Source organism: Gymnoscopelus microlampas (genome assembly GCF_963454915.1).
Source record: "Gymnoscopelus microlampas genome assembly, chromosome: 8".
NCBI lineage: Eukaryota > Metazoa > Chordata > Actinopteri > Myctophiformes > Myctophidae > Gymnoscopelus > Gymnoscopelus microlampas.
In genome coordinates, this window is record NC_139945.1 from 57949557 (window position 1) to 57973886 (window position 24330).

Sequence of the window (24330 nt, forward strand, 5' to 3'; positions counted from 1 at the left end):
GAACCAAGGCATTTAGACCTGCTTTGAACTGATTTAACCATTGTTTTTATGCTTTAACAGATGAAATATAGAACATTTACAAGATTGTAGATCTGCTATTTATGAAAGAAATCGTGAAAATGTCTGCAAGCATTTGGAGACTAAACCAACGGTCTGACAAAATACACTGAAAAGTGCTCTAGTAATACAAATGGCTTAATTAATAAAGCCTAACGGGCCATCCACACCAAGCACTATATATACACATTTTAATTTATTTTATTTTATAGAATTTAGAGTAGCCAATGATTGTGAACCTCTTTTCGTCCACAAAGTCATTATGCTAATTAATTCCTCACACATTTCTGTGTTGCTACTGCAATTGTAGCCTAGTAGCCCCTCCATCCTTCTCCTCCTGTTCAACACAACTAAAGACGAACAGTATCTGTGTTGATGATAACAATATGAGTGATTTGCTGGTACTCTGGAAGACATGAGCAACTGCCCACTGAAATGATCATGTCTGCACTGTATTTAAACTAAATAATTCTACAACGATATGATTGACAAAAGTGATATGCTTAGTGTGGACAGCCCCATTACAGTTTGAAAGAGTACATTATTTCACACATGAACATGTGAACACTTGTCAATTTAAAAAAAGTGCCTTACTTTTACTTAATGGTATTAGATTCAAAGTCTTAATAATTTGCAGCTCTAAAGTACTTAAAATGAATAAAGGTGGCTTCATTTAGAACTCCTATCACTTTACAACATTTTCTCATGCATGAGAAAAATAAAATGCATGCATTTTAGTTTACTGTCACAAAGGAGGGCTGAGGACAACCTGCCTACCAGTGATCCACTATACAATCTTTCTAAAATGACAGGAGGTTTTTAAGATTTTGCAGTTTGGCGGGGGGGATTTTTTTCCTTTCCCAAGCCAAGCATCACTCTTTGAATAAAGTTCAAAATGTTCTTCATATCATTAGGGTACTTCAAATTGAGTGCATACGTCAGGCTAAACAGCAGGCACGGTGCTTGAGGGAGGTTCTGGAAATTATCCATCACAATACCTCCTCTTCAAGGATGATGGCTGTTGACACTGGCTGAAGGTCGACACCATCTGAGGGATGTGAATCTTCACTGCTCACAGTCATAATCCGACCGATACCTCTGCCTAGGCGTCTTCACTTTCGCTGTCACAATCCTATACAGAACCAAACAAAAACAACATTACAACAGGGAAATGTAGACACTTAACACATCTGCATTGAGAAGTTTTATCAACATTGGTTGGCCTACTGTTTTTTGACAGTATATTACTCATGGTAATCTTATCAGCACAGTAAAATATGTATCTGAAAACATTTTAGGATAGAAATAAGCAACTTGGTAACAAACATTCTGCATAGTGGCCATCTCTCTCCCTTGAGCAACATGTGAGTGCAGGCTACAAACACTTACACTGCACACCATGTGAGTGAGATTCCACCGTGCTATAGCCTGAAGGGATTGAACCTTCTGATTGGTTTGAATGGCCGTTTCAGACTGAAACTTCAAAATAAAATTATCGAAAATGTAATTTCACTGGACCTTTAAGGTGTAACAATGAGAACTTACCAAGACAGTGGTGTAGAAACTGCTGTGGTCATCTCCAAGCAGAAGAAGGAGGCCTCGGAGAACAAGCCTACCCAGCGCGGTCACGTCAGGTTTCTACAAGTGGATAATGAACAAATAAAGTTCAAGATCTGACCATCACAAGTTACAGTACAGTTACAGCATGAAACACCACAATATAAACCGCTCACAAAAGGTAAGGAAACTTGAATTTGGGCCATTATATCTCCCCTTTACTAATACCAATCAGTAAAGTGTTGTATATAATTTTTATCGTTGATTAGTCACCTTTACAACGAGGTACAGCTTGTAAGCATCGGGCATTCATGGAATGAGCAACACAAGCAAACGTGTGGGTAGCACCGAGCAAAAATGTGCCAAAATGGCCTGTTAGACTTTTCTGCTGACATTCAATGTTGTGACATTCATGACATTCAATGGGCTTCAGGTGTGTGCCAGTCACAGGTGTGTGACTGTCTCACAGGTGAGTGACTGGCACCTGAACATGGGTTCTGCAACTTTGTTGAGTTTGTGTATGCTCCAAGCAGCAACACTCCCCCCATGGAAAGATGCCACTTTTGTCAGGATAAGGCCCGTGCAACAGGGCAAGTGAAGCTGGTGTTCCGTTATGCAGAGTGACAGCATTATTTGGTGTTAGCCCTTGTACCATTTCCAAATTTAGGATTAAGTTCTGTGAGACTGGTGAAGTCAACAAGGAAGACAACAACCCAGACCACTTGCTTCACTGAGGAACCATAAATGTACAGGCAAGATTTGCACAACGGTACCAAAGACAGATGTCAAAGTTGCAGGGCCCATGCTCAGGTGCCAGACACACACCTTTGACTGGCACACACCGGCCTGCAAATACTACCAGGGCTGACATCAAATAATGCGTAATCTGCGTAACGGAACACCAGCTTCACTTGCCCTATAGGCTCTATGCACAGCAGCCATATTGGGAATGAATTGGGCCCCTTCCTTACTTCCTTCACAGGTGTTACCAATGATACTAATGAAGGCTCTGTTCCATTCTAGTCAAACAGTCAGGGTGCTGATATTGTGTATGTTGGCACACTAGAAATACTAGTGGGTCTCAAAGTGTGGTCCAGGGACCCTCTAGCCTCGCGTGGCCAGACAATATCACACGACACACTGCATGGATATTAGTCTGGTCCCTATCAACAATAGATTTTTTTCCAAGGGGCGGTTACAAAAAGATCCAAACGGACTCTATTGGTTAGACCTAAACCAATCAGAGCAGTGCTTCCTTGTACAAACCAATCAGAGCAGTGCTTCCTTGTACGTCATTGCTCCAAATAAGGTGATAAGCCCGCCCACATTTGGATACTGGGCCCTGATTGGTCCCTCACGACTTCGGAGGGAGAGAAATGAAATCTCTATTGAGGGGGGCCAGACCTAATCTGCCGAGGGCTAAAGTGCGATGCAATTTTGCAAAGGCAGATTCGTCTGGAACCAGGCTAGGGACCCTCATGGTTCCTTGAGAGGGTGTAACTCTGAGAGTGTACAAATGGAACCAAATGGACCCTCCCGGGTCCATTTGGTTCCATTTGTACACTTTCAGAGTTATGGGGGTCCTTGAAATTAAACAAAAGTTTGAGAACCACTGTGCTACACTAAATGGAACAGAGCCTTCATTAGTGTCATTGGTAACACCTGTGAAGGAAGCAAGGAAGGGGCCCAATTTCTGTCCAATATGGCTGCTGTGCATAGAGCCTATTGCACAGGCCTTATCCTGAATGGACAAACGTGGCATCTTTCCATGGGGGCAGTGTTGCTGCTTGGAGCATACACAAACTCAACAAAGTTGCAGAACCCATGTTGCAGAACGCAAAGTTGCAGAACCCACCTCTCAGCAGGTGTGTGCTGGCAGGTCGCTCAAAACAAGAGCGATTACCAGCAAAAGCATATTGGGTGATTTTGGCACATTTTTGCTCAGCGCTACCCACACGTTTGCCTGTGTTGCTCATTCCATGAATGCCCGATGCTTACAAGCTGTACCTCGTTGTAAAGGTGACTAATCACCGATAAAAATGATATGTAACACTTTACTGATTGGTATTAGTAAAGGGGAGATATAATGACCCAAATTCAAGTTTCCTTACATTTTGTGAACAGTTTATGTTTGATGAACAGTTGCTGATTGGAGATGTGATTTAAAAATAGTACAATCCACAGCATTTAGTTATCAACAACGATCAATAGTTAGCAATACTTTAACACTCTGTAATACAACCGGGAAGCAGAAGTACTATTTGGGGTAATAGGTTGTATATAAACTTAGTCATGATAAATACAAATATAAGAAACATGTTGTAGACTTACCCATCAATTTGCTGCACAATTCCGGATAATTTCTCTCTAATGGCACCTTTCTTGGACTTGAAGATAGGGACCAATTGTAGTGTATAGCGATCCAGAGCATCAAAGAAGTCTGTCTCTAGGTGTGTGGTGGTGATCATGTTAAACTCAGCATAAGCCTACAACACAGCAAACCACAGAACAAACTACAGTGACTAAATACATTTGAAACAGTGTGTAAATTAGGAAAACATTTGGTTAATTGTCATACAAATAATTATGATCAACAATGTAACTGTTTTGTCATTAAACATTGGACGAATTACATTTCGGTTCCGACTTTTAGGCTTTGTAAACAAAAAAAGAAATGACTGACATGACTGACAATGACCGGGGCCAATAATACCATTATGTACTATGGCCAGAACAGGCCCGGCATTTAAAAATGTTGAAAAATAGTGAGAGTAGCCGATCTACATGTTCACAACACATCACTTTGCGAGATGTTGCGAGCTTGTAGATCTGCTATTTTCACTATTCTTCAATAGATAAATGTATACAGATGAACGCTTTTTCTCATAACTGTGATCAGACAATTACCTATATTAAAATTGGCTTACAGGAGATGCCCCATGCCACGCTCATGTCACCATGAGTCAGCCATAACAGGGCAGGGGTCTTCAACAGGGGGTCCGGGACCCATAGGGGGTCTTCAGAGTTGCTTCAGAGTTGGTCCACCAAATCTCTGTGATAAGATCATTGTTTCTTTATACTAACCACTTGAACAATAGCATCCCTATTCTAAGGACAACTTCAGCCAAAAATGGCCGATCTACAAGCTCACAACGCCTCGCAGCGCGAAGAGGGGAAAAAGAGCAGACCAAGTACAGAGTGAAAGTTTACTAAGTATTGACGGTTTAAGTCGTAAAATGTCTGACAATACACATTAACATGAATCCAACATCTATGAAAAGCTTTAATCTGCAACACAATTTTATGTAATATATAGTGGGGGTCCCTTCTTCATCTCTTTCTCAGTTAGGGGGTCCTTGGCCTGAAAAGGTTGAAGACCCCTGATATAAGGAGTTCCCAATGCAGCTATGCCCAATTATGGAATGTCTAACCTCAATGTGTCATCATGGAATCAGCAAACAAATTAGTCAGCTCCATATATACACCTCTAGTGTAATAAAGGTCTCCATCATCACCTTACATCCTGGGTTCCAAACTGCATACAGCACCAAACATTCCTCTAAAGCATATTTTCATATGTCGCCCTGATAGTTCAATTGGACAGTTAATTCCCAAATAAACTTATGTTGCTCTGTTACTCGTGGGTAAAAAGGTGCTAACCTGTTCCCGGATGTCCATGTAGGCAGAAGATGGGCACAGTGCCTGTTGGCAGGAAGGTAGCTGAGGGGATTCTGGTCAGGGCCCAGGCTGAGTCAAACTGCATGTGTTGTGCACCTATACAAACACAGGAGTGATTTTACACCAATGTCACATGGTGAGAATACAAGTTGTATCTGAACACCAAGTGCTCAGTCACAGGCTGACCCGGTCAGAGAATGCTTTTCATGTCAGCTGATAGAAAACCACCCAGATATCATTATGTGAAACCCCAAAGTTGTGCCGAGGGTAACCGCCTTGGGGTCTAAGCGCTCTGCCCTTCAGCATCTCTATGACCAGAGGACAGTGAAGAAAGCAGGAAAGAACCCAAGAGACCCAACTCATAACCTTAGCACCTGCTAAGAAACACAGTTACAGTTCATTATTGTTTATTTAACCATTATGTTAAATGAAACCCCCACCTGAAGTCTGCAGTTCTTCCTCTTGAGGAATCCCACTAATCAAATTCTCCACACCAGATGGAGAGATTAGGAGATCGAAGGATTGGGTCTACACAGAAGAGAACATATTATATAAACAATTGCAAAATGAGAATCACTCAGAATAAAATAAAATCACTCATGAGTCTACTTATAAGAGTGTATGCAAGCAGTAGGCTATTGTAGATAAGCTCTTTGATAAACACACCATTGTGTGACAACAGTTTGTGTGATTTATATTATTATGACAGGCATAACCCAAGGCACCATGAGCTGACAACAATAGCCTTAACCCTAACCCTATTTTCAACAGATAATGATGGAAAACATTCAACATGGATATTCAACCTATATCTCATGTTCTAATGTGAGTACATCAACAATACATAATGGCAAAAATAACATGTCTGCCATGTCAGTGGTTCTCAAAGTGGGGCCCAGGGACACCCAGGGTCCTTGAAGGGGTTCCAGAGGGGCACCAGCAAAAAAACAACAATATAGCATCACAATTAGTTTGACCACTTTAACCCTAATATTCACAAATAGCTGTCCTACAAGCTTGTAGATCTGCTATTTTTGAGGAATCTTGAAAAATCTTGGAATTATTTGGAAGAAAATTAACAAATCTTCTGGGGGTCCCTGGTTCAGATGGGGGTCTGACTCTGCAGCCAAACATATCTATTTAGAGGGCCTTAAGATGAAAATGTTGGAGAACCACTGTTCCATTTATTGTCTACTCGAAATACACAGAAGACAGGGTATTTCTGCCACACTATTGAACCATTAACATAATGCCAATGGTTGAAATAAACAATGAACTACACTCCACCAACACAACCCGGCAACATAACATGGGTTTCAATCTCAAATGTGTCCACAGCGCGTCTGAAAGGCATGTTATCTTATAGGACAGATACACCAACGTTAGTGTAGTTGCATTTCAAACACTGTTTAATCAGCACCAACAACAAGCCTCGTTTAGCGACGCATAGAGTGGATGCAAAGCCTGATTTATACCTCGCCCTACGGCGTGTCACGGGTCAAAATGGCAGATCTACAAGCCCACAACGCGTCGTGGATGCGACGCGTTGAGAGCTTGCAAGTCTGATATTTGTTAGCGCGACGTGAGCCAAAGAATCAATGGTCTTAGCTATGGTTCAACCAGGTTGTGACTTTCTCCATCTACATCCCGTACGTCTTCATAAACATTCAGATTATGAAATATAAAGTGCTTACCCCACGGCCATGGATGTAACAAGTTGAATCGAGCGGGTCTAAGTACCGTGTATATTCCGTATTGTTCAATAAAAAGCATTTTAATCCGATCGGTGGCCATTTTGTCCGGATCGTCTCCATGATTTCAACTACGCGACCCTAACGGTTGGGAGGTGTATTGCACTCTGATACATTATAACTCTGAGAAAATGGCAGGCGATCGGATTAAAATGCTTTTTATTGAACAATACGGAAGATACGGATACTTAGACCCACCCGATTCAAATTGTAACATCTGTGGCCGTGGGGTGAGTACTTTATATATGAAATATTAACGTTTATGTAGATGTACGGGTTGTAATGGAGAAAGTGCCACGGCTATTTCAGGGCTAAAAAAAATGGTCTCAGCAAGTAGTAACTTTTATAACATGTCCGTGTTGTTTCAAACTAACGATCAAAACGCAGTCGCTAGTGTCAACTCGACGAAAACATACCAAACTTCCATTTATTACAACATTGTTTTGGAACAAATATGGTTAAGTAGGTTTAAGTAGGCTAAGTTTATGTGGTGGAAAAAACATCAACCACTCATCACTATTGACGTGACGTTTGGCAAATGTTCACTAATATAATGGCAGCATGTCAGATACACAAATTCACACTAGATAACACTTACCTTATTGACGAAATTACTTGAATTGAAGAAATTAAAACGTGTTCCTTGCTTCCATGTTCCAAGCAGAGAGTTCCAACGGTCCCAACTCCCAACAAGGGCTCAGCGCGCTAATGGCCACTTTTTGAATAATGAGCGCAGTGCGCATGCTCACATTAAGGCACGCCCAGCTCAAGTGACGTTACTGATCAATATAAAGTATTCTAAAATACAACTGATAAGTAAACCATACTAACCACAGTGCAATTAATTTTTACTTGCTCTTGGTTAGTGTTCTAAAATACAAATAATAAATAAATAATCCTAATCTGGTAGGCCTAGACAAGGTTCACTGTTTGAGGAGAAGAAACGCACCAAGCAACATTTAAATGTGCTGTTTGATCTGTTAAAAGACAGGAGAACACTTTGAGAGCAGACTCACTTCCTAATAAGCTACAAAGCAAAGACCTGTATGATTTTTGGAAAGAGGTCAAAGTAATGAACAACAGTAAAACATACTCTCTAACACATTGGTTCTCAAAGTGGGGTCCAGGGACCCCCAGGGGTACTTGAGGGAGTTCCAGGGGTCCCCAGCTAAATGATGGACAGGAACCAAATGGACCCTTATGGGTCTGTAACTCTGAGAGTTAAATTAACATTGGTTTTACAATGTGAATTGGGGTCCCAGAGGTATAAATGCCCTTAAATGGGGGTCTGTAGCCCTAATGCATGTCAAACTGGACTTCCTTGAAATTAAAATGGTTGAGAATCACTGCTAGAGAGCCGTAAAAATCTTCTCTTATGGGGGTCCCTGGCATATCTCTTCAAATGGGGGTCCACGGGCTAATAAGTGTCAATTAGGGGGTCCTTGACATGAAAAAGTTTGAGAACCACTGCTCTAACTTAGAGGGTGCATGTGGCTGGGTTGAAATAGCTGAGGTATATGGAGAAAACACAATCACAACTTATTTAACTGTGTAAAAAGTTGCACAGTGGCAGTAGATCATGTTGATCCATTTGAAAGTGCACTGATTAGGTCTGAGGATGTGGTTGATGCCATTAAGTTGTTAGATAACAACAAGCAGGGGTCATCACCATGCTGGCTTGTGGTGGACATTTTTGCCATGGACATACACATTGAGCTGACAATAATATTACCAGAAACACATAAAGAGCTAACCCTGAATGACCATAACAGGTCTGTAACTCAGAGTGTACAAATGGAACCAAATGGACCTTGTGTTTTACAGGTCTGTTGGGTCATGGTGTCCCCCCAGAGTCAATCACCTCTGTACAATTAGTACAGTGTCCTTAAAGACAAGGCAGGTAAACTAAACAGCATTGACAACAATAGACCTATCGCTCGGGCCAGCACTCCAACGTTTTGGAAAGAATCATGCTTGTGCTCTTTGAAATGTTTGTCCTGACTGCAGATAACCATTTGGATTTAAAAAGAAACACGGCACAGACTTATGCACCTTTGCACTTAAAGAACTGATTTGCCAGCTGCAGTAGCCATAATTCCACTGTCTTCATATGCTTCATTGATGTGTCTCGAGCTTTTGACAGATTTAACCACTACAAACTGTTTCAGAAGCTGCTTGATAGAGGCACACCTAGACACATTGTACGTATACTGGTGTTTTGGTGTGCAAATCAGAAAATGCAGGTCAAATGGGGTAATGTTACATCTGCCCATTTCTATGTTAGCAATGGTGTACGCCAAGGGAGGATTTTGTCTCCCGTTTTATTCAACGTTTACATGAATTTATGTAAATCTATCCATTGAATTAAACAAGTGCAATACGGACTGTCTGATAGGTAGCTCTATCATCAATCACCTTATGTACACTGATGACCTGGTCGTGCTAAGTCCTTACAGTGGAGGGTTACAGCAGCTATTGAAAGTTTGCTCAAATTATGGCAATGATCATGACATAATTTATAATGCAAAAAAGAGTAGTGTCATGCTTGTGAGAAGCCATGAGGACACATTGTTACTGACAATCTCCAAGATGAGAGATATGTGCCGCATACTTTATGGCCAGGCCAATGTGCTGCTTTGCAGGTTCAGTGTGTGTTCTGATCATGTCAAGTGTGCACTTTTTAAAGCATCTTACTTGATTAAACCTAGTATTGTAACAAATGAGTAAAGGTAACTTATTTATTTAATATAGATAGCTATTGGATTTTACAGTACAGATTCAACATTGAATCAATGTTGGTATTTCAATAATTAAATGGGAGGAGGGGGGGGGAGGAGGGGGTTGCCCCCCCCTCCCCCCAACAAGAAAAAAAGAAAAGAAAACGGCAAACTGCATGGATAAAACGTTGAATCAATGTTGTCATTTCAATCATTAAATGGGAGGAGGGGGTGTGTGAGGAGGGGTGTGCCTCCCCCTCTCCCCCCATCAAGAAAAAAATAAAGAAAAAGGCAAACAGCATAGATTCAATGCTGATTCAATGCTGGCATTTCAATCATTGAATTTGCACCATAGATTAAACGCTGATTCAATGTTGGCATTTCAATCAGTGAATTTGCACCATAGATAAAACGCTGATTCAATGTTGGCATTTCAATCATTGAATTTGCACCATAGATTAAACGCTGATTCAATGTTGGCATTTCAATCATTGAATTTGCACCATAGATTAAACGCTGATTCAATGTTGGCATTTCAATCATTGAATTTGCACCATAGATTAAACGCTGATTCAATGTTGGCATTTCAATCATTGAATTTTGCACTGCAAAACAACAGTGATTCAATGTTGAAAAACCATCAGTCTTCAATCGTAACCAAAAATCAACCATAACCACTATAATTCAACGTTGAATAACCATCTTTTGCTATCTGGGACATCACCCACTTCAGCCCTATATACATATCGGCCATTTGAAAATAGCCGATCTACAAGCTTGTAGATCTGCTATTAATATAAAAAAAATAAAATGTATAAAACTCAAAAGAGTTTTATACATTTGAAAACTTGCCAATTACTTTTGTACTTTTACTCAAGTGCATTTTTAATTCAGGACTTTTACTTATAACGGGGTGTTTCTACATTGCAGTATTGATACTTTTACTTAAGTAAAACGTTTTACGTACTTTTCCCACCACTGAAAATAAGTAGTCTTCTTTTAAACATCCTCCACTTTTTAACCTCAAATACTTAATCTTTCCTCGTTTTAAAGCGAAAAAAAAGCACTGACAACAAAGTAAAATCACATTTTTATATTTTCCCCCATATTCCCTTCACATAAAATCCAGTAGGTTACAGGACAAACGTCACCAAAGTCTGCCGTGCAGTGCAGCTTCATTCCAAAATGTCCATGCAATAAGCAATGTCCCAAAGTTAATGTAGACTAGCAAACTACGAAGGTTAAGGCACATTATGGAGTAAATTAGTAAAGCATGAAAGTTAAGGCACATTATGTGTTATGAAATATAACATATAAGTCATAACTGTTTTTTAGGATATGATTATCTGTGTTTTGGTAATTTATTTTTTAACTACAAGGCTATAGGTGATGGATTTCAGCGTGTAAAATGTCTGTATTCACGTGGAAAGGAATCATTTAAGTCCAATAACTATAATAACTTTCACAATCACAAACCATTAATTTCCAACCCTATTAAAAACTTCAATCACGTAATGTCCTTGCAAACATATACAGTACACACACAAATTTACAAATTCCCGCAATACATAATTAAATAATTATAAAGTAACCATCACATTATATTTGAAAAAAGAACTATGACACTGCTGTAGAGGTATACAGCTTGTCTAGATGAGCATGCACGTGCACGCACGCACGCACGCACGCACACACACATTCACACACATTCACACACACGCACGCACGCACGCACGCACGCACGCACGCACGCACGCACGCACGCACGCACGCACGCACTCACTCACTCACTCACATTAAATTACAGTAAAACATTCATTTACGAGACTCCCATCAGTCTCAAAGGGCTGCATTATTTCATTCTACAGCAGCAGTGATTCATCCATCTTGTGTTGCTGCATGTAACAATTCACCAATAACATTGTTTGCTGTTGAAAGACAGTGTTGCCCAACCATATTTTCTTCTTACATCTGACAAAAGCAGAGACCCCCCACATGTGTGTGTACACACACATGTGGGGGGTCATTCTGTATACTGACTGTATACATACTGTATACTTCTGTATGACAAATAGCGAAAATAGCAAATCTACAAACGCGTAGCAGTGCATTACATTGCTTGTATGCAAACAAAATTATAATGTGTGGCAGCGCGGTGCATTGGGAGCTTGTAGATTGGCTATTTTCACTATTTTGCTTCTTTTATATATATATATATATATATATATATATATATATATATATATATATATATATATATATATATATATATATATATATATAATCAAATGGGGGTCTGTGGTCCAAAGCATATCAAACTGGAGGTCCTTGAAATGAAAATAAAAATATTGAGGATCACTGCTTTAAAGAATAGCTTACAGTAGACTATTGTAACAGCATTGTACTGGTCCTTATGGCACATTGTTACTGTGCTAAGACATAATATATGAGCCTGGTTTATCCAGCTGTTTTGTCATGTACAGTAGTTTGTGCTCAAAATCCAATGTTGAATTTCTCATATGATGGTGCTGTACTTCCATCTTTAAAATTTACATTAATCTCTTTGTCACTTTGAGAGTCAATATTACGTAATATTATTACAGAACAATTTACAGCGCAATTGCAAGAAGAAATTCCACCAACATTACATATACCGTATAATTTCCTCAATCTCTATGATTAATTAGCACTCAATATGAGGAATATGTTTGTACATAATATTGAACTTGAATATTTTGTTCACTGATATACATGGCCTTTAATCTGCTAGTATGTGTAATGGTGATATAAACATGAACACATCTCTGTAATGATTGTTTTGTAGAATAAACAAAAAAATCCAGCATTTGCTGGAATTATACATAAAGAGCAGTCTTCACAGTAAATACACAAGACTTTCACAGAGTACCTTCCCTGTTGGCTCAATAAGGTCAGGTTGTGCTTTGAAACATGTACAATTATTTGTATGGTTAAAAAGACTGGATGGATTGGAATAATTCATAATACAATATAAAAACAAGACTTATTTTACTAATGGGGTGGAATCTGCCAATGCTTTGTCAATGCAAATGAGTGGATTCATGGTCTTGGGCATCTTTCTTGCGAATCCACACATTTGCATTGACAAAGCATTAACAGATTCCGCCCCATAGGTAAAATAAAGGTGCGGTGTGAAGGGTGTCTAAAAGCCTCACTAGCAGGCAATGCTAGGCAATGGTACTTTTTACACCCAGCTGTAAACTGACTGAAGGGTATCACTAGAGTAAAAAAAACATGGGGTCACCAAAATCAGTGGGGTTCATCCAGCAATCTGCCTATTAGATTTTGTTGTTTAATATTTGCCCTATTGGTGGCCCTAGAGGAAAGCCCATTGGGTTACCAGTAAGGGGTTATTGTTTCGTGATGGATACACAGCAGATACCATGGCAATGAATCCAGTTGTTTTTTAGGTCATTTAGTTTGGGTCCAAAGTGGTGGACGGACTAAAAACCCTGGAAACATAATGTATTTATTGAATCAGACATTCCTGAAAGACTCTTATATTCATTGTGTTTATGTAATTGTGTTCTGCATTCAGATAGCTTATTTTATGTACAGTATGTATGTATTTATTTATGTATTTATTTAACTTAACTTAAAAATCATTTGACTGGCAGGCAGGGGGCATTCAGGGTAAAACATGAGTGCATTGTCACATGAACACACCCTTGGTCCTTAAAAGGAGAATTTCGCCCGACATTTTTCGAGTGGTACAGTAGAAAAAAATCCAAACTCCATCCCGTGTCCGCCGCAGCAATGTGCCCCACCGGAAGTCTCGCTGTCGCTGTTTAGAGCAAGTCCCATACGTGCGTTTTTTTTGCTGCAGCGGACCCGGGATGGAGTTATGATTGTTTTCTACTGTACCACTCGCTCTAGGATATCATAACATTATAAATAAGGTAAGAAAAAAGTCGGGCGAAATTCCCTTTTAACACATTGAGTGCCATAAACGGTCTGGACCGTTTTTGAGAAGCCATGCGTCATGTGCCATAAACGATCCGGACCGTTTTTGGCCCATTTTTTTTAATACGTGGGGCCCACGTGGGGCTCTCTAACGAAACTTTGGGATCATCCAAGGAGTTTCTGAGAAGGAGAGGCCGGATGTCGATCCATGTCAAAAATATTTCCGGTCAGCCGCTCCAATGTTAACTCCTTGGCTAAAAGCTTAATATCTCCATTTCTTTTTAACGTGGTGGAAGTGAGCCGTTTTCGATCGGCGATCACTCTGCAATGGAGGATCGCGTTAGAAATATTATTGTTCCAGGCGTTAGTCGGGACCCTCCGCCGTCTCGCGCGCAGTCGCGCACGCTTTGTTTACATGCACTTCCGTGTCGGGGCTTCTACAGCACGAAACATATCAACGCAAGTGGATGGAAGATATGCTGGCACTGAACGTACCCTATTTTAATAAACCTCTGGCACACAATGTGTTAATGTGTCCTGTGGTGGACAAGTTATTCTAGTGTTTTTTAGAGTTCTGTGCTCTCAGACCTTTTTGTGGGGAGTAAGTAACAAGTAACTTTCCTTGCCTTGTAACTGTATCGTAACTGCTGTGGTGCCTTTTGGCAACCGAATTTCCCTTGGGGGATCATTAGAGGTCTTTACTTGTTTTGGGGGTGTTTCAGGGTAAAACTAGACTTTGTTATAGGCTGGACTTAGTAGATAAAAGCTTGGCTGCTTATTCACTTGCCTTGTCTAACATTAAAACAATCTGTAGCTGTTATATGATATTGGAAGATGCCGGCAAAATATGTTCTAAAAACCGTGCATGTAAAATATGTTGTTTTGGTACTTAAGAGGAAGTGAAAATAAATACATTAAGTGGTATGTGCACAAACATCAATCATAAGTTAAATATCCCTGATTTGTGCCGATTTTACAAACAGAGTGGACTCATACGGGAGAGTTCAAGGGGCGATGTCCACAGAAAGCTTTTTTTGAGCAGAGAAGCGCTTTGGTTATCCTGTCCAGAGTGCACAGTGTTTATCTATGCACGTAACTTTCTGAACCGACCAACCATTGCTGGGCTCAAACACGTTTAACGCTAGCCGACCATGTTTTGGTGGGAGCGGCTGAAACCAGACCTGATAAAACCATTGGGTCATAAATTACCAGGTTGTCAGACACAATCAGCAGGAGGATCAAATGACCGGCAACTCCTTTCCAAAACATGAGCTATTGTCTGCTTGAAGTGCCCAGGGCGCTGCGCCAAGTAACGATGGACACTTGAGAGTGTGACGCTCAGGTCCTGGGAACACTCGCCCCAAAACACGCTCGCCCCGGGTCAAATCTGGCAACCTCGGAACGGTCACCACCTGGTATGCCTAAACGTAACTTCAGTAAAACTATGCCCAAACCTAACCTTATTCCTAAACGTAACCTCAGTAAAACTATGCCTAAACCTAACCTTATTCCTAAACGTAACCTCAGTAAAACTATGTCTAAACCTAACCTTATTCCTAAACGTAACCTCAGTAAAACTATGTCTAAACCTAACCTTATTATTCCTAAACGTAACCTCAGTAAAACTATGCCTAAACCTAACCTTATTCCTAAACGTAACCTCAGTAAAAAACTATGCCTAAACCTAACCTTATTCCTAAGCTTAACCTCAGTAAAACTATGCATAAACCTAACCTTATTCCTAAGCTTAACCTCAGTAAAACTATGCATAAACCTAACCTTATTCCTAAGCTTAACCTCAGTAAAACTATGCATAAACCTAACCTTATACCTAAGCTTAACCTCAGTAAAACTACGTCTAAACCTAACCTTATTCCTAAATGTAACCACAGTAAAACTATGCCTAACTCTAAACTTCTTCCTAAACTTAACCTCAGTAAAACAAAAACAATAATACAAGAACCGCTGGGGGGGAGCGGTCCGCGGGGGAAAAAAATGGGGACGAGTGTGTTTTGGGGCGAGCGTTCTGGTTACCCTGGGAAGAGGAGCGCACCCAGGGTAAAGTTATTTAACGAGAGCTTGTGACTAAATAATAACTACATTGGATCCTTCGGAACACGGGTTCTTTTTTTCATTTCCTGAAAAAATGTGTTTTGGTCATACAAGGTTATCCACCTGACAGTGACAATATTCCAATTTTCAATTCTTTTACTGAAATTATTTATGAAAACTTCAGTTAGTAGTTACTTTGTAGATTTTGATTATTATTATAAAACATATATTAACCACTTCAGCTCTATATACATTTCGGCAATTTGAAAATAGCCGATCTACAAGCTCACAATGCGTCGCGATGCGACGCATTGCGAGCTTGTAGATCTGCTATTTTCAAAGGATTTTTTTATTTTATTTTAGACATGACTTGTGAAACTGGACATTTACTACTTTTACTTTTGATACTTTAAGTACATTTTGATACCAATACTTTTGCACTTTTACTCAAGTACATTTTTAATTACGAACTTCCACTTGTAACTTGAGTATTTCTACATTGCAGTATTGGTACTTTTACTTAAAGGTAGGGTAAGTGATTTTCTTTGGTTAAATTAAGTGTTAAATAGCTCTATATTCTGATAGTACTCATTGCTATAGAGTGTTTGTTCAGTAAAAGGAGTCTCCTTGTCTCTCCAGCTCTTTATAAAACAGAAAATGCATTTTCGTTTCAGTTTCAGTTTAATTTCCAATTTTATCCAATCAGGACAGAGAACTCAATCAGGATACAGATTAAACAAGTGAAATTGGAAGTGATGACACTAAGAAATGAGCAGGCAAAATTAGAACTGGAACACTATACAAATGAAGCTTAAAAATGGGTACTTTCTCCTGATTGGCTGAGATTTTGACACCTACCGGAAAATGTATTTTCTGTTTATTAAAGAGCTGGAGAGACAGGGAGACTCCTGTTACTGAAAAAACACCTTATAGCAATGATTACTATCAGAATATCAAATATATTTTGACATTTTAACAAAATGCTTTTTGTTTTACCCAAAAAATATCACTTACCCTACCTTTAAGTAAAATATTTTGAGAACTTTTTTTCCACCACTGTGAATGATATTGTCATCAAAGACTCTTCGTTCAGTTACGTTTGATGCTATTGCAGCCCCAACCTTTTCTAGATCAGGTCCACTCGAAAAACTCAAAAGCATTGGCCCACCCAACTGGCTGAGGATGTTTTATGTCATGATATTCTATGATAGGGAATGTGTTTTCACTGCAGTTGTACTCGGTATGTGTTGACCTCCATCGGGCTGAGGTGGACCTCCTTGGGGTTGGCGCCGGCGGGAGGCTGCTGGTTGGATTCCGACTCCGGATCGGCGGCTGGGTGCATCAGAGACAGCGTGACCGGGGAGACCGAGTGGAAGTGCAGGTCTGAGAACAGCTTGTCTAGATCCAACTGGAGAGAGAGAGAGAGAGAGACACAGAGAAAAAATATATTTATTATACGTCACTATATGCACTGTACAACATAGCATCATGTGAATTAGAGCTCCAACTATCCACACGTTTCCTAGGACGTTGTGGGCATCACTTCCTGTCAATAGGCTCTATTCACAGCAGCCATATTATGAAGACATTCACAGGTGTTACCAATGATACTAATGAAGGCTCTGTTCCATTCTGGTCAAACAGAGTCAGACTCAGGGTGCTGATATTGTGCATGTTGGCTCACTGGAAACACTCTGCTACACCAGTGGGTCTACAGTTGGGGTCCAGGGACCCTCATGGGCTTCCAAATGGCGCCTTACAGGTGTGTAACTCTGAGAGTGTACAAATGGAACCAAATGGACCCGTAAGGGTCCATTTGGTTCCATTTGTACACTCTCAGAGTTATGGGGGTCGTGGAAACCACTGTGCTACACTAAATGGAACAGAGCCTTCATTAGTATCATTGGTAACACCTGTGAAGGAAGTGATAATATGGCTGCTGTGCATAGAGCCTATTTGATCCCTGATACCTGATCAAATCGACGGGAAGTGAGGCCCACAACGCCCTAGGAAACGCGGGGATAGGTTATTTTCTTACTTTTTTGATTAACCCATTAAGAATTTTTTTTCAAAAATAGCAGATGTACATGCTTGCTGTGAGCTTGTATATCTGCTATTTTTGAATAACCAACGCAAAAATCTAAAATGACACAGATGCTTTCCCGGTTTTAACACATCCACTGCCAAGGACTAATCTCAGAATGTACTCACCAGTGCCAAGGTTTTATTGTTGTTTTTTGTTTTTTTCACGTCGCCATAGGCCCCGTTAAAATCCTTTAGAATGCGCGATGGACTGTTTGTAAACAACGTGCACATGTCCCTGCGTCTACTAGTGCAGACCACGTGTCAAACGGAGCCGCCATGTTTGAGTTCTGACCGTTTATGTTAACATGGGAAATGCGAGGAGAAAAAACTACAAGGGCTAGACAGGGGTTTTAGTGTGCGCCTTAGAATGGAGGCCGACGGGAAACGTTGTGTGTAGTTTCTAATGTAAAAATAAAAATAAATGTATAGCACACATTATTGCAAGACTGTTACCCAGCATTATCTTTGTCACTATACTGTAGTACTTATGTATTTTGCTATATATATATATATATATATATATTTTTTAGGATTCCTAGGAGGGCCACCTGACAAGCCCCTTTTTTGTCCTCTCCAGCACCTCATTTTTTGCCTAATTTGTTTTGGTTATTGTATCCTACCTTCTTAAGGATTTGTTTACTCTTCCTTTCTCATATAATAATAATAATAATAATAATAATACTACATTTTATTTGTATTGCACTTCCTCACCTCAAAGTGCTACAGTACAGAATAAAAACATTTGCATAAAAAAATCTAAAAAGGAGGGTCTTAAAAAGAAACAATTAAAAACAAGCAAGGGGGCAAAGAAAACCCTGGGGTTAAAACCTAAAAAGCTAACCAAATGCTTTATTAAATAGGAAAGTCTTTTGTCCTCTCCCAAAATTACTGTTTTAACTATGTGCAAATTAACTTAGAAACTAAATGAAAACTAAACCACTGAAGCGTTATTTTATACTCGCAAAACTATACTTTTATACATTCACAGATGCTATGGGTGTATGTTCATATTTACTGTTCTGTCTGTCTGTCTGTCTGTCTGTCTGTCTGTCTGTCTGTCTGTCTGTCTGTCTGTCTGTCTACATCAGTGGTTCTCAAACATTTTCATGTCAAGGACCCCCAAATTAATATGTATTTGGCAGCGGACCCCCATATGAAAATATTTTGTGTCAGGGACGCCCATACAAGATGTGCGCTGTTAAAATGTTTAAAAATGGTTAGCCAATGTGTATACAGTATATAGGGTTAAAGTGGCTAAACTGATTTTGCAGTAACTCTTTTTGCTGGGGACCCCCTGGAACCCCCTCAAGGACCCCTGGGGGTCCCCAGACCCCACTTTAAGAACCAGTGGTCTACAGTACATTTCTAATTGAGTTTTCCTCCCCCATTCATGTTCTGCTCTCTGTAACCTTATGTTAAGCTGTGCTGTTTCTTCACATTCCAGGTCCTCTAAGGCTTGGTTGAGGTTTTGTTTACTCAGGGGCCAAAAGGTCACCAGTAGCCCTTATCTTTAACCCTTTCTACTGGTTCATGTGTTGAGAAAAGGGACTGAGTGTTATGTAAGTGTCATAGAATCATCTTACATGCTTCAACTAGAAAGAGTGCTCCTCGGAGCACAGGTCTCCGCCAGGTCACACGGACGGACGGACAGGGTGCAAAACATACTCTCTCGCCATGCCTTTCGGCATGGCAGGGAGACAATGATAGACATGAGCAGAGTGAGTGAGTGAGTGAGTGAGTGAGTGAGTGAGTGAGTGTGTGTGTGTGTGTGTGTGTGTGTGTGTGTGTGTGTGACTATACCATCGATTCCCAAACCTTTTCATCGGAGACCTAAAAGACCATTTTGTTATGTGCCCACCACCGGCGCGTTGTGAGCTTGTAGCTATTTTCACTACTTCTTAAACGTCTTTTTTTTTGCTTTTCAAATGTATGGAATGTATTGTATTTTTGTATGTATTTATGCAATTCTTTAGAAAAATGGTTGATTTTATTGATTTATTTACGAAAAGGTTTGCATTTTTGAAAAGCTTTTGAAATACAATAATGAAAATCAAAACGTAGGAAGTGTAAAATAAAGGGGATATTTACTTACGACCCATAACAATGGGTCCATGACACTTCATGAACTTCTAAAGGGTACATTTTGTGTTAACTGTCAACACATAGAGGCAAAAAGAAACAAACTTTTTAGATGAGTCATGGCTGAAAGGCCCGACATTCTCACTGGGTTTCAGAGCTAGAGAACTTTACGATTATCTTAGTTCACAGTTCACTTGTCATCGCAACAACAGGAAACAGAAATAGAGTGGTTTCCTGCCGACCTCGTTCTTACTTCCTGTCACGGCCGAGAGGTCATGTGTGTGTGTGTGTGTGTGTGTGTGTGTGTGTGTGTGTGTGTGTGTGTGTGTGTGTGTGTGTGTGTGTTGATCTTTCCTTGTGTTGCTCTGAGCAGTGCACCAGTGTGTGCACGTGAGCGTGCATGTGTGTACATTCCACTGCTATTTGATACACTGCAGCAGGACAGGATGTGTGTTTGCATTTCGTTTGCCGTCAGGCAGAAACCTTGTATCTCCATATTTCAACTTCTTATTTTATTTTTGAAAATGAACGCCCTACTTCGTCATATTATACAGTGTCACACAAAAGTAGCAAAAATAGCTGATCTACAAGCTCACAATGCATCGGAACACAGGTTTCAGGTGGTCCATGTATTCGTACCACCCGCTCATATTGAACATAAGTCCTGAGTAAATCATTTATGAACAGCTAAAATGTGTGCCTCACTCAGCCAGCGTTGGAGGCGGAGCTGTCTGTGTATATGAGAAATCAAGTGGCCTTCCCTGTCATAAACTCAAACAGTTCTCTTTCTGCCATTTACTGTGTTAATCAGCAAAATAGGTACAGCTGGTCAGGCTTATATAACAACCCTGCCTGACTAGGCTACTGCAAGGGTGTACTCAATGAACACTAATTGCATTCATCACAGTCCCCTTCATGTTGGTCAAATTGTTTTTTTTTTTTTTTTTAATGGTCTTTTTTTTGTTACCAATGCGCGATCCCAACGGCACCCTCCCGTGACCCCACTTTGGGTCGCGACCCATAGTTTGAGAACCGCTGGTCTAAACAGTATAATATCGAAAGTAAATCATCTGTACATTGATACTATACAAACTATAGGATGCCAGGTCAACTATGAACCTGGCATCTGTCTACATAACATGGTATCTACATTACATTCCAACCTTTGCATAAGCCTGCAAGGTCGTAAAGGCTAGGGCAAGTGCTACCTACGGGCTAAGGTGGAGTCTGACGAGGTGAGTCTTCAGATTACGGAGGAAGATTGTAGCACTTGCCCTAGCCTCGACGACCTTGCAGGCTTATGCAAAGGCTAAGATGTCATTTAGATAGCATGTTATGTAGACAGATGCCAGGTCATTGTTGCCCTGGCATCCTATAGTGAGTGTGTAGTTTCAATGTACAGGCTGATGATATGTTCTTGGTTTACATATGTATTAGACATTTTTAGATTATTGGTTTACTTATGTATTACTTTATTATTAGATTACTATTTCTATGCTTTTGATGTATTATCTTGTGTTGTCCTTCTGTATTAAGAGCGTCTGCTAAATGCCTAAATTGTAAATTGTTCTGTGTGGTACCATGCTCTTTGTTCCCTGTTGTGTCGATGCATATGAAAGCAACCCCATGTCATACGAGCCAACGTGACGATATGTATCATTGTGACGTCATACTGTATCGCGCTATATATCTTTTTTTATATTCCACTGTTAGATTGATGATAGGTTTACCTATGATCCTAGATTACTATTTCTGTGCATTTGATGTATTACCTTGTGTTGTCCTTGCTTACTGTAAATCGCTCTGGATTAAGAGCGTCTGCTAAATGCCTACATTGTAAATTGTAAGATTGGGAGTGAGTCCTAACTGCACTGGAGAGTTTGTTCCACAGTTTGGGAGCCTGAAGGGAGGAGAGTCTGGGACGTGTGGAGTGTTGTCCCGGATGTTTTAGGGAAGGTTCAGACACATTCCCTGTGTTAGCTGATCATTAAAGACGGGGTGCCGTGATTTTCAGTGATTCCCCCCCCCCCCCCTCCCCCAAAACGTAATCATCAGGTATTATGGCTATACTAGGATGAAGATTTTTTTCAAAAAAGTGTACAGAAATTGTTAAAATTATGTTTTTATGTGGACACGCCTCCAGTTCATTAATTATACCTGGTTTTCACCTTAGCACCTCCTCCACCACCTTAGCACCACCCACCTGTCCTAGTCCCTCCTCCTCCTCATGCCCACACCTGTTGTGTTATGATAATGAGGGGGAGGGTATGTTTTTACTATGTCACTAAAGCGCTGTTTTTCTATTGGCACGTTTGACCCTCAAGGTTTCAGCCTCCAGGTAGAAACTCAAAATAGTCAGAGAAGACATAAAACACCATAAAACACCACCAGGGGGCTTAATGAAGTTCTATCAACCTCATAGACACATGAAAAACAGAAAAAGTGCAAAACCATGGCACCACCTCTTTAACGATGTGTACAGTAGGGCTGAAACCATTATTCCACATTCTAATAAATAAAGAAATACATCACATGGATGCAACTGGGACGCATCATCAGTGTTGTAGCCTGGGGTCATAGGGTGTTTCGGGTCTCGCAACATACACCCTCGCCCAGGTGACCCAGCCAGGGTTGATCAAGCCCCGACTTACGTCCCAGTAGCACCCACGGTCAGTCCTATAGGGAAAGACAGGGCCAATCAGTCCGCTTCTCCAGAACTACTCTGCCGGAACTCGGGGGAGGCTCTGGCACGTGGAGGGACTAGGCTCTGTGGTTGGCCTCCTGGCCGGGCTCCTCCTCCGTCTCACCAGGTCCAGGACCTGAGCGCTGTACCAGATCCTCCGTACCATCCCGATCCAAACATTTCCTTCTGGCGTGATGGTTCCTTGGGCCGATACCACTAGATTGGGCCGTCTAATGGTATTAGCTCCGCTTGCGGTACGCTGGAATGGAGTGGCCCTCCTAAAGGCCTCACCATTCTCAACAATGCTGCTTTTATTTTATTTCTTTAAAAAAAAAGAGCTACTGTAGAATCCATCCGTCCATCCAGTAGGTCCTAAAGAAGCGTCATGCTAAATGTAGCGCTTGTATCCGCTTCGTAACGGTGATGTTAAAAAATGGCATTAAGCCACTGAACTATGATGGGAAGCCCCCAGTAGTGAGACTAGATGGATCGATGGATGGATGGATACATGGATTGAACAACTTGTGTGCGGTACACAGACAAGCAGACACACAAATGCAGAAGGACTCTCCAGAGATGACCATGAGGTTGATTGTGTTATGCATAATCTTACTTGTTTGGTTTTGTATGTGCATAATTTTTTTCCTACCGTCCATCATTTTGCTAATTGGCTATATGGCATTACATAACAGCATTTGTTAGATCCAATCCAGAGGTTTCAAAATAAAGTGTCCCTCCGTGGAAAGTATATGCCCACTGCTTGTCATTGTCTGCTGCAAATACTTTGTTTTGTGCGTGCGTGCGTGCGTGCGTGTGCGCGTACCTTTCCCTGTGTTGTTGTACACAGCAGTCCAGTGTGTGTGTGTGCAAAGCGACAGTCAAATCCCTTCCTGTGCAGAATGAGGGCTGATTCGTCTGATGGCCCGCCTCCTTCTCCCTGATTAGAAAAAATATATATATATTACACTGGAAAAAAAACACGGGACAGGCAAAACATGATGATGTCACACTACATTACTACTGTATGTTATAACTATGTTTTAATGGAATAATTTAATTTCATAAATTGTAGAGATCACATTTATTTGATTATGTGACGATCCAAATCGGTGAATTGAAGAATGAATTGTGGTGCTCTTTTGAAGCGTGTGATCAAGTTTTGAATTTGCTTGTTCCCTGTACACACTCCATTGTGTACACACAAACACACACACACACACACACACACACACACACACACACACACACACACACACACACACACACACACACTGCACACTGTGCTCATGTTAAAATGGCCATAGTACCATGTGTTGTACGCTCCTCAGATTAGGCAGCCGTATGTCACACACCTTGTTCTGTATGCTCCTCAGATTAAGGAGGTGTATGTCACATACCTTGTTCTGTATGCTCCTCAGATTAAGGAGGTGTATGTCACATACCTTGTTCTGTATGCTCCTCAGATTAAGCAGGTGGATGTCGCAGGGCATGGAGGATGCCAGGGGCCTGCTGGAGCGCAGGGCCACAGAGGTGCTGTCAGAGCTGACGGCCATGGTCAACAGAGGATGGTTGAGGAACAGCAGAGACATGTGGCTGACTATGGAGGGATAGCTCACTGGAGACACTTTATCCTCCTGAAAAACAACAGTAGCAAAATATAGATTAATTGCAGTGGTTTTCAACCCTTTTCCAGGCCCGGATTGGCCGTCGGGAGGACCGGGACTATTCC

General features: G+C 40.7%; 2 protein-coding genes and 1 long non-coding RNA gene across 4 annotated transcripts in view; 1 reads left to right on the forward strand and 2 right to left on the reverse strand.

Moving 5' to 3' along the window:
- Positions 1 to 24330, forward strand: part of LOC311050670 (uncharacterized protein) — a gene marked incomplete at its 3' end in the record, with an annotated part of 728236 nt that overhangs the window by 416568 nt on the left and 287338 nt on the right. The gene's annotated exons all lie outside the window — the stretch shown is intronic.
- Positions 977 to 7756, reverse strand: LOC311051040. Its single transcript, XR_014601366.1, has 6 exons — positions 7642 to 7756; positions 5733 to 5820; positions 5275 to 5388; positions 3946 to 4100; positions 1603 to 1695; positions 977 to 1189 (listed from the first exon to the last, which is right to left on the reverse strand). It is a non-coding gene; the product is annotated as an uncharacterized lncRNA (long non-coding RNA).
- Positions 12013 to 24330, reverse strand: part of man2a1 (mannosidase, alpha, class 2A, member 1) — a 62297-nt gene continuing 49979 nt past the window's right edge. For both annotated transcript variants that reach the window (XM_084065394.1, XM_084065393.1), the window contains exons 22-24: positions 24044 to 24235; positions 23425 to 23538; positions 12013 to 17162 (exon numbers count right to left, since the gene is read on the reverse strand). In XM_084065394.1, coding sequence (XP_083921520.1) covers positions 16977 to 17162; positions 23425 to 23538; positions 24044 to 24235 — 492 coding nt within the window. In that variant the 3' untranslated portion in view covers positions 12013 to 16976. The remainder of the gene's footprint in view (positions 17163 to 23424; positions 23539 to 24043; positions 24236 to 24330) is intronic.